This window comes from Ruditapes philippinarum, unplaced genomic scaffold (assembly GCF_026571515.1).
Source record: "Ruditapes philippinarum isolate M1 unplaced genomic scaffold, ASM2657151v2 ctg2265_1_1_1_1, whole genome shotgun sequence".
NCBI classification, from domain to species: domain Eukaryota; kingdom Metazoa; phylum Mollusca; class Bivalvia; order Venerida; family Veneridae; genus Ruditapes; species Ruditapes philippinarum.
In genome coordinates, this window is record NW_026859606.1 from 54,477 (window position 1) to 65,671 (window position 11,195).

The 11,195-nt window shown below is 32.2% G+C and overlaps 1 protein-coding gene across 1 annotated transcript; it reads right to left on the minus strand.

Annotated features, from left to right (window-relative positions):
- Positions 1–1,273: 1,273 nt before the first annotated feature.
- On the minus strand, positions 1,274–10,939 carry LOC132757224 (sulfotransferase 1B1-like). Its single transcript, XM_060748438.1, has 8 exons — positions 10,916–10,939; positions 10,328–10,397; positions 7,244–7,311; positions 6,698–6,834; positions 4,489–4,655; positions 3,765–3,865; positions 2,705–2,744; positions 1,274–1,519 (listed from the first exon to the last, which is right to left on the minus strand). Exons 1-8 carry the CDS (start codon positions 10,937–10,939, stop codon positions 1,395–1,397), a joined length of 732 nt encoding a protein of 243 aa, XP_060604421.1. The 3' UTR covers positions 1,274–1,394.
- Positions 10,940–11,195: the final 256 nt, after the last annotated feature.

Genomic DNA, 11,195 nt, shown 5'->3' on the forward strand with positions numbered 1-11,195 from the left:
ATGTTGTGCGCAAGAATGATAACTCTTCCCTTTACAATTTTTGAGTTATTGCCCTTTGTTTTTTCATGCTATTTTGTCCAGAGCTTATCTCAAAAAGTATTTGAGGTATCAACTTGAAACTTCAAAGGTAGATGGATCTCATTGAGGAGGAGTGCAGTGCTTAAGAATGATAACTCTACCCTTCATAATTTTTGAGTTATTGCCCTTTGTTATTTTTCAAAATAGATTTTTGTCCAGAGCATAACTCAAAAAGCCTTTGAGATATCAAAATGAAACTTCATAGGTGCATAGATCTTACTCAGGAGTTGTGCACTGCACAAGAATGATAACTCTACCTTTTATAATTTTTGAGTTATTGCCCTTTGTTTTTTTTCATACTTAATTTTTCAATTCAATTTTTTTCTCAAAAAGTATTTGAGGTATCAACTTGAAACTTCATAGGTAGATAGATTTTACTGAGGAGGGATGCAGCACACAAGAATAATAACCTACCCTGCATTATTTTTCAGTTATTGCCCTTTGTTATTTTCAGCCATCAGTATTCACATAGGTTTCAAATCTGTAGTCACTATAGCCATCAGTTTTCATTACCAAAAGACCTCTTAAAATGGAATTATTCTGCTCTACTACATATACATTCTTCCAATGAGCAAACACATTCGGCGGAGGATGGCCATGTTGACATGGCTCTTGTTTTTAGACTTTTTCAGTACAAATATTTTTTTCTTATAAAAAAAAACTTAACTCTTACAATACTTTTTTCCTAAACCTTTGTAACTAAGACAAAATAAATAACATTTTAATATGAGCTGTGATGCATGCGTTCTTTATATACTATTTGGGGACTACTTACCATACAAACGTTTAGTATTTCATTACAGAATATTCGTTTTCTTTTTTTTATTCTTTTAGTCATTCAAATCATTTAATTATAAATACGATACGTTTTTAATATTAATAATTTAAAAATAAACTCTTTTTTAATAGCCTTGACTATATTTTCGCGAAATTAGCTTATTTTCAATATCCCTAAATACCGGGTACTTTTTAACATAATTTATAACATTACATAATAATTACAGTAAAGGCCAGCTTTCTTTTCTTTACGCATCACTATATAGAGCACTTATAAAAAAATCAACCGTAAGAAGTACTTCTCAAATTTAACTCAACCACTTTTCTCAACAGTATGATAGTTCAACGCATAACATTTTAATTAATAAATTTGTTTAATTAAGACAACGTCCATATTGATGGAATTCCATAAAAACCCGTGTTTTTGCCGTTTATTTAAAAGATTGTTTTCAGACTGTACTGTAAATAATATTGATAAACATATTGTCTGAAAACTTCACCTGAAGATATAATTCACTAGTTATTTGTAACATGAAATATCAAGCACTGCCATTAGTATATTTGAATTTAAACATTGTTAAATCTTTAGTGTCTTTCTTCCAGATATCATCAAACATTTCATTCTGTGCAACAGTAAACCAATTCTTCCAGTCACCAACTTGACCTGAAAGAAAATAGTACCACCTGTCAAAACGGGACCACAACATGTCAACTTGTAAACCACCTAAATTCCTTTATCATTTTGCATTTTCTCAAAACCGCACATATCAATGATGTCACATTTCAGCTTGTCCTCTAACTGTAGATCAAGAAACTTCAACATTTTGTCTAGTTCTTCTTACCAATTCTGATAATTAAAAGATAAGCAAACATGCCCATTTATATATAAATATGGAGAAAACTATAAGAAAACCTTTTATTTACTCAAGACATGCAATCCCTGGAAAGTCAAGTTTGTCCTTTTTCATACTAGCTTACTGCTTCTTATTTATCATTAAAATTCAAATACAATTAAGGGAAAAATGCTACATCGCCATTGTAAAGGTATTATGACGACCTTCTAGCTTCACTTGGCTCTTTGTTTATTACTTTAGGCTCGAGCCGGCACCTGAGAGTTACCACTGTCCTTCCGTTAGCTAGCTAAATAGCTGCCTGGAAGGGGCACTAATAAAAAAATGTCATCGAGGGGAGCCGAACTGCGAGTCGTCTATGAGGCCTGTGACTTTAAATTAGTATTTTTAGCACAAGGCCAGTGCGACCCCATAAAATATCAGACACTGGAAAGTGGAAATCAGAAGTGGTGACTGAGGACAACAAGAGGAAGGAATTCTGAATGCAATATCTTATTATAGATAAATTATTCACAACTAGATGTATTTTATATTTTATTCACCTGATTGTGTTGATAGTTTTGGGTACTTTTAAAGATCTTGTATGTTGTAATTAAGGTTGTAACCACACTTAAGTGAAATTTTATATATGTATATAATTATGCTCCTCTAAACAATTTTCAAACATCGAAGAATATGTAAAATATGTACTGCAAATATTTGTCAACATATGTAATCATTAAATATATGCATTCATTTCTTATTGAAAAAACTGACTCAGACTTTATAGAAAATACATTTCTAATTATCTCCCTTTGTTAACATGAAATGTAAATTAGGTGATATCTTTACAAATAATGCTTTTTGGAACTGCAATAGTTTGAGCATTATCACCGTGCATATCAAGTAACGCAGGAATGTGCAAAAAATGTAAAAGTAATGAACGAATAACACAGTAAGTAAACGAACAAAAAATATCTCATTCTTAATCAAATTCAAAGAAAAGAATTAGCACATACGGCTGCTACGACATTGTTCTTTAACCGCCATCACAATTTTCTTCAGGAATATGTTTACTTCTTTAGATCATTCGTGGTAAAGAAAATCTGAGTACCGTTTTGAAGGTGACTTTTGTGTTTTGTCAAATAAATATGCTCATTTAACACATTTAAAACATTATTTTTTCATATTCTATATACATAAGTCATTTTTCTTAACTACAAGTGTCGTATAGCAATAGAAGGAAGCTGGTACAATACAATTTATATAGACTGTAGCTACTTTTAATGAGATAACCGCCGTTGCTTCAATGCTATATGCACGAATTCGGCGTTACGTCGTAAAAACGGTCTAAATTACGTTTTATCTGTTAAATTTAGTGCAATATGACAAGAGTAGATGGGAAAATGTCTCACTTACACCAAATATAAAACATCATAAAGTAATATGTATGTTATTGTATTTAAAGATATGAACAAAACTAAAAATTGCCATCAGTACGCTAGTCAGTGTCACGAATGATGTTGAAAAATAAACATATTTATGAAAATATTTTAATGAGGTTTAAAGTATAATGTCGCAGCAACCGAATACGCTAATTCATTTCTTCCAATTTTGTGTACAATGAAAAATGTTTGTCCATTTACTTATCGCGGTCCTCGTTTTATCCAATAAACTGCACAATCTTGCGTTACTTTTGCTATTTGCACATTCCTGCGTTACTGGATACACACGGTGATTATATTTATGACATGAAACCATGACAAAATTAAGTCACAGGATCTTTATGTACAGTAATAAATTTCACAATTCAAGAAAATTAATACTTTACATAATTATGTAATAAATGACTGATTTGGCAGTATTTATCGTCATATTTTTTACTGCGTGACTAATGCAGTATGGTATATTTTTGCATAATCTGACCTTTTTCTAGGATAAATCTTGTAAATTTTAAGAGTCGTTTGCAATGTAATTACGTACTCTCTATGTTCACTCTTTTTAGTACATTTTAGATAGTTTTATGAAAATAAAATTAGCATGAAAATGGAGGCATTCTGCTTTAAGAATTTATTTTACCATTTTCAAATCTTCATAAAACATGACATGTAGAGGATATTCTTGTTTTTCAACCTCACGCTGCCATTCCAACAAATACTGGCTGTACTTCCCGTATTCATCTGTAACATGCAAATTCATTTCAACATGTTATGGAAAGAAGAAAAATAAGGAGAACACCACTGCCATTGAATGGAGCTAGTAGATACGTAACAGTAACCGCGGTGACAGATTTATGAAAACATCAAATTTTGTCAACTCGATGAATAAAAGTCCGTTATCAATTAATTTTTTCAAATCCGTTAAACTGCAAAATTATGCCAAAGTTTGTGCGGAAGTAAAAAAAAAACCTAATACTAGTACCGACCGAGCATGATCGCACGTACGCCTAAAATTTGGAGAGTTTGCATAAACCAAAATGATAAGATGATATACTTAAAATAAAATTGAAAATCGATTTTAAATGCTACATGTTAAAAAGGGAAAAAATCGATAAAGAACACACATAACGACAAAATTTAAAGCTGTTGCAGGTTCGGTGTGATTGAGACTGTTCATGGAATGTGCAAGGTACCGTCCACGCAACCCCTAGCACCGACTGATTCAAAATTCCACAATTTAACATGAAAACGGCTGTAAGCCCGATTATTCTATCTTCATATTTTGGGTCATATTGCACAAGAGTCCGATTATGCCAGTAAACCTCCCTAAAATTTTACAATATACAATATTTGACGTCACTTACATTTCCCTTCAGCAAACCCTGATATCCAATTCTCCCATTTACCTTCGTATTCGTACATTTTTATACCCTTCATATGATTATAATATGACACGGCCGTGTCTTTTGGATTTCGTAGACATAATACTGTTTTAATTTGCTGGGCCTTCATATCCTCCAGAGGAAGGTACCTTGAGAAAAAAGACAACAGGAAGTAAAGTAAACACACATAATGCTCTCAACAAAAGACCGGTGGGGACATTTCAAATTCATGAGCTCACGATTTCGTGAATTCATGAAACTGAAATTGTGAATTTGTAAATTCGTATGTTGAAAACGTGTATTCACGAAGATGAAATCAGCAATTCATGAAGTTGAAATGTATCTACCGGTCTTTCGTAACTCCCGGCAGTAACACATTTACAAATAATGTTTACCAATTCACTCAGTTAAGAAAAAATGTTACACACTTAACACAGTTAACTTGACATTGTGACGTTCGTTTGTGCATGTCAGAAAAAAGTAAACTGGCAAGCCATTCACCAAATTATCATAATTGAAGCAAGTGAATCCAAACTCCGTCTTATGTTACAGAACGATCAAAGGAAGCTATAATTGACATTAAGTTTGATTAAAAAAAGCTGTAATTGCTGTTTAAAACACCGATGATTTGACCTTGTGCCCCCAAACTCAACCCAATTTATGACGACTGCAGAAGATAAACTTCAACTGAATATGAAAGTCACTAGTCCTTATTATCACCTCACAAGCTATAATAATGGTTTTATTAGGTGCCCTACTGGGTAGCGTTACAATGGTCCTGTCTGGTTGGATTTAGTAAGGCGCTGCTTTCCGCCAATTTCACCCTCCCTTTTAAATCTTTCTAATCATATCTTAAAGGCCGTTTATGCCTCAGACATCCATTTCTTATTTTTTAAAACTGTCAAACATGTGTTTGAAATGTTTAAACAGAGGATTTAGAGCATCATACATGTTCAACAACTGAAAATAATGTTTTCATCTATACGGCAAATGAGTAAGGTAACTTGCACTTTCCAGTGCCGTCCATGAACAGGCTCAATCAAACCGAGACTGCAATATTTTCCATTTTGCCATGTTTGGCTTTCTTTAGGGATTCGGTTTTTTCTCTATTCTATTTTTTTTGGAAACGTGTATCAAGATAACAAAAAAATGTTTTATAGAAATTAAACGATAGCATATCTGAGGCATATGTGGCCTTTAAATATATCATAACTTAATATATATATAAGATTAATGATAAAAATGTGGATAAATCATACACAATTTTATCAACACAGGCTTATCTAAACATTCTTTTAGCACAAGTCTTATATTGAAGAAGACATATACAGACCAGGAGATATATGACATTTTTTTCTCTCTATTTTAGTACACATACAATATCGACAAGTCATATGACAAAGCACAGACGGGTTTAACATTATATATTCCAAGCTTTATACAAATATAACATCTACAAAGTTGTTACAATGTATAAATTTGTAATCTTTATATACAGTTGTATGCAAAATAACCCCGGGGTTATATTATACAATTATTGACTAGTGAGCCATTGAATATGATGGATATTCACCGGCAGATGACATATTGACCGAGGCGATAGCCGAGGTCAATATGACTTTCTGCCGGTGAATATCACATCTTATTCAATGGCTCACTAGTCAATAATTGTTTTATTATATGAATAGGCTAAGAAATTAAAAAAAATCACAAAATTGCAACCTTATAATTATACATGTACAAATTTTGCCTCGTTGAAGCGCGGGAAGAAAGACGCACGTGTTAGGCGTGCAACGACTACGCGAACGCTGCGCATACAAAAATAATTCAAGTTTATACTCATTATTGCGGTGTAACCCTTAAGTATAATAGTAAAGTATTGATATTTTATTCGAGAAATATGCCATAAAGAAAAAAAGCAACAATTATTTTTTAATAAACGCGCGTAATTAACAGTCTACGGTGTATGATCATTGAATATGAGTCTCAATCTATTTTTAGACTGGGAAAATCCAATTCAGCCAGTGAATATGATACAACACCCAGTAAATATGATTTTATAAAAAGTTCTGTTGACTACTGTTTGGACCAATGAGATTGCAGCTATATTTAGATCATATAATAAAGTTGGTAAAGTTGGTTATATAACATGGCAAAACTCTTTACAACAAATAATTTACATTTATCATACCTTGGTGGGTAATGACAGTTAACTACTCTAGGTGACGGTTGCTTGTCGGCTTCCTCGGCGGATACACATTCCAGCATTGTTAATACTTTATTTGATTGTATTCTCTCCGCTGATTTGTTCAGAATCATCATTAAAATCTAATACATCCAATTAGTGCCTGAAACATGGTAAATATATGCAAAAGAAAACACAGCTATATGGCGAGTGAGTACTCTTTTAAAACTATAAGAACTTGGGAATAATTTAAGAATGATTCGTGAAGAAGAAAATGTTACTCCTTTTTCAAGTTAAACTCTATACTAGTACATAGTGCCCGATTTTTTTCAGAAATAACCTCCCTTGCCAAGTAAAGTCAAATCAGATGACCATTTAGCCGCAGCACAACACTTCATAACACTCGAGCTCTTTGGTGCATCCAATTAATTGAATTATTATAATGTATACAATTAGTCGATTAAGGCCTGCTTTTTTAGTTTACTATTTAGTTTACTGCATTTGAATCCATTTATTTCTATTTTAGTTAAGTGATTAAATATGTCACATTACTAAAACATTCTTTATTTGTGGTATTTCGGATGCTTTTGAAAGATCCTGTATGCTATAATTTGGAAAATCTGTAATACAATGAGTAAAACAATTAATAACACAATGAATAATTTAAGGAATAATACAATGGATACAACAATGAATATCACAATGAATTAAATAATGAATAATACCATGAAGTACACAATGATCAAGACAATGAAAAACACAAGGAATAATACAATAAATACCACAATTACTAATACAATGATACCACAAAGAATAATACAATGAATAATACATTGAATAACATAATGATTTACAACATAAATGAAACAATGAATAAAACAATGAATACGAACACAATGAATAGTACAAGTAATAATACAATGAATAACACAATGAATAATACAATGAAGTATACAATGTTTAATACAATGACTAATACAATGAATAATAAGATGAATACTAAAATGAATAATACAATGGATAATACAATGAATAATAATCTTGATGACATTTTCCATCAGACATGTCAACAAACCACAAATGAATTAAATGCAGACGTTGTTGGTGTGAAATACATGATCCAATTTAATTACATATATTCATGGAAATACTGCATATTATACAATTATTGACTAGTGAGCCATTGAATATGATGTGATATTCACCGGCAGATGACATATTGACCGAGGCGATAGCCGAAGTCAATATGACTTTCTGCCGGTGAATATCACATCATATTCAATGGTTCACTAGTCAATAATTGTTTTATTATATGAATAGGCTAAGAAATAAAAATAATCACAAAAGTATAACCTTATATACATGTACAAATTTTGCCTCGTTAAAGCGCGGGAAAAAAGACGCACGTGTTAGGCGTGCAACGACTACGCGAACGCTGCGCATACAAAAATAATTTTCAGTTTATACTCATCATTGCGGTGTAGCCTTTAAGTATAATAGTAAAGTATTGATATTTTAATCGATAAATATGCCACAAAGAACAAAAAGCAACAATTATTTTGTTAATTAACACGCGTAATTAACAGTCTACGGTGTATGATCATTGAATATGAATCTCAATCTATTTTTAGACTTGGAAAATCCAATCCAGCCAGTGAATATGATACTACACCCAGTAAATATGATTCAATAAAAAGTTCTGTTGACTACTGTTTGGACCAATGAGATTGCAGCTATATTTAGATCATATAATAAAATAAAATATTCTAGAACACAATATTATTTCTTATCATATAAATGTTCATAGTTACTTACAAATAATATATACTACATTATGTATGCTCATCTTTATGTAAATACTTTTTCTGCAGAAATTTATAAAAAATCTAGGACATTCTTACAGGATATGTCTAATTTGAATAAGAGAATACACAAACTATGTTGAGATAACTGCATGTCATATTACTGATCTTAAAACAACAACAACAACAACAACAACAACAACAAAACAACCAGTTGTTTAATGACACTATGTATTCATATTGCGCCTACAGTGTGTAGTGCGTAAAATATAACGTGTACTAAAAAGATGTTTAGTTTTCATTTAAAAAGAAACTGTATAGATACAAATATTTAATTTGAGCATAATATTGTTTTAATCACTTAGAAATTTATTCAATCATTTTTTTTTTCAAGTAATTATTTATAAAAATAGCCAAATGATATAATTCTATTGCTTTTCATCGTTATTTGAAAATGTACTCATTGTAGACCAATTTAAATAACCGAAATTATATACATGTATATCAGTTTCCTTCCAACATCAGATTTAAACATTCAAAAATGTGTTACATTTATGAAATAAAAAGAAGCCCCCCCCCCCCACCGAGTATAAATCAGATTGCCGAGTGTTTTGAAGTTCTTTCTCTTTTGTACCATAGTCAAACATAAAAACACGTTCCCTGTTGTCACAATATGAAACCCAAGAGAAAAGTAATCAATGGATGAGCATCTGAATATGATATTTATATCGCTTCTCTGCCGTCACAATAAGTAAACCCTAGCAAAAATGAGCCAATCAATGGACATTCTCTGGAGTGCGGGTAACTAATACCTGCACTTAAGTTAACGCACTGTGCATGTATATGTATACGATTTAACTCTGACATATTTTCAACAGAATGGTTCCCAAACTATGATACAAGACAAATATAAATCTTCATTTGAGCATCAGGTGTATAATATAAGACGATACAATTTGTGAGATATAGGGACTTTAACATTACCATGTTAAACGGTCCAGTGTTCTTGGTCGAAAGGGACCCCCCTAGCGATGAGAGGAAAGAATTGCAGACTGATCGAGTATGTTCTTTAGGATTACCATGGAACACTTGGACTGCCTTGTGTTAAGAAGGAATGATAAACCTGGTTAAATTTCGTTCTGTTGTGTCTGAGATACAATATGTTGGGTTGAAATCCCAATATGCTGGGTCACGGGGGAGAATCACGCCGTTCGTTACCCAAACAAACAAGATGGCGGATGCGGTCGAAAAGTAGATATTTCCCTTTTTTTTTCTGAAATTTGTGGTTCTATAGTGTAAAAGAACATATAATAACCTTCTCCACAATTTTCCGAGCACACAGGATTTTATTTCATGATTTCTTGTCCCGTACTTCATCTGAAATGGGCGTCACCAGATCCGAAGCGAGAGCATTTTCCACCGGTTTGATTGTGGTAACGTACGGCTTCTTCTCTAAAATGCACTGTTTCTTTTACATATATGTATTTAAATTGAAATCACTGACTTTAAAAAGTTGTAATATGTCGTCATCTAAGCATTTATGCCCATTCTGGCTAGAATAACCACTGTAATATTAATATCGGGGCATTTTCCGGAAATGATAACGTATGGCGCACAGAATATCAGTAATAACGTACGGCGCATTTTTCTACTTGGTGGATTTCCATTTGTCCGGTCAGCTAATAATGAATTCATTGTATGTAGGAAATAATAGGTATCTGAAAAATGTTTGTCAGTTCAGAAATAAATAACAATGCTGCACAATTGGGTATAAATATATTTCTAGCTGGTGGCGTAATAGATATTCGTTGTTAATAAACTAACCTGTATCTACCAATTAAAACACACATGTACAGTTTGAAAACATGTTTGTATAAAATGCAGAATGGAAAGAAAAACCTCAACTTTCAGGAAACATTGTATATTGTTGTCCTCAATTTAATTTTCGCAATTATGGTCGTATCCCTTTATCAGAATGAAGAAACACATTCAGCAGACCAGAAATGTTAAAATGGTACGGACGACCAGACATATTTTCTTTTCAAAAGAAAAAGTCTAGTAAAATCATTTCTAACAAATTCAAGGTAATCTTAATATTTGAACCGCGTCAAACATAAACAAAACAAAAAGTGATTGCGGCCAGCTTACATTCAAATGAGATGACCCTGTGTTTCTTTAATATGGTCGCTCAATTGAAAGAAAAATACATAACAGAGAATAATGAATGAGTGTATGTTCTATATTGAATTCATTGAATGAGTTAGAAAATAATGTTATGCGAAAAAGCTCAATAAATTTAGTAAATATAGAAAATACATGGTTGATGATGTCGAGATGGAGAAGGTTTATCCGGTGAGCGAGAAAGTGTATCTTGGCGAGCTTTAGCGAGCCAAGATTCACTTTCGCAGCGAACAGGATAAACCTTCTCTATCCCGACATCAACCATGTATTTGATTTATCCTGCTTTTTATCATGTTTTTAGAATAATTAAATGGTTTCATTCTTCTTTTTCCCCGATAAAATAGCATCTTTATGCAGTTTTGTTTTGCTGCTAAACACGTGACGTCATCATGTGACGTAATGACTGGAGATAGATAAGTTTATCCGGCAAGGCTTTATCCTGCTGATGATATTGACAGTAGCAGGATAATATAGAATCTATTCGGTATGTCAAAGGAGTGAGCAGAGTTTGCAAAGGTCTA

Coding starts and splice junctions, on each gene's coding strand:
- LOC132757224 (XM_060748438.1), bottom strand. CDS start 10,939: ATGGTTGATGTCGGGATAGAGAAG. Junction 7,312..10,327: donor GTACATGTGTGTTTTAATTG/GTAGATACAGGT, acceptor ATTGTATTACAG/ATTTTCCAAATTATAGCATA. Junction 4,656..6,697: donor AACTGTCATTACCCACCAAG/GTATGATAAATG, acceptor TTTTTTCTCAAG/GTACCTTCCTCTGGAGGATA.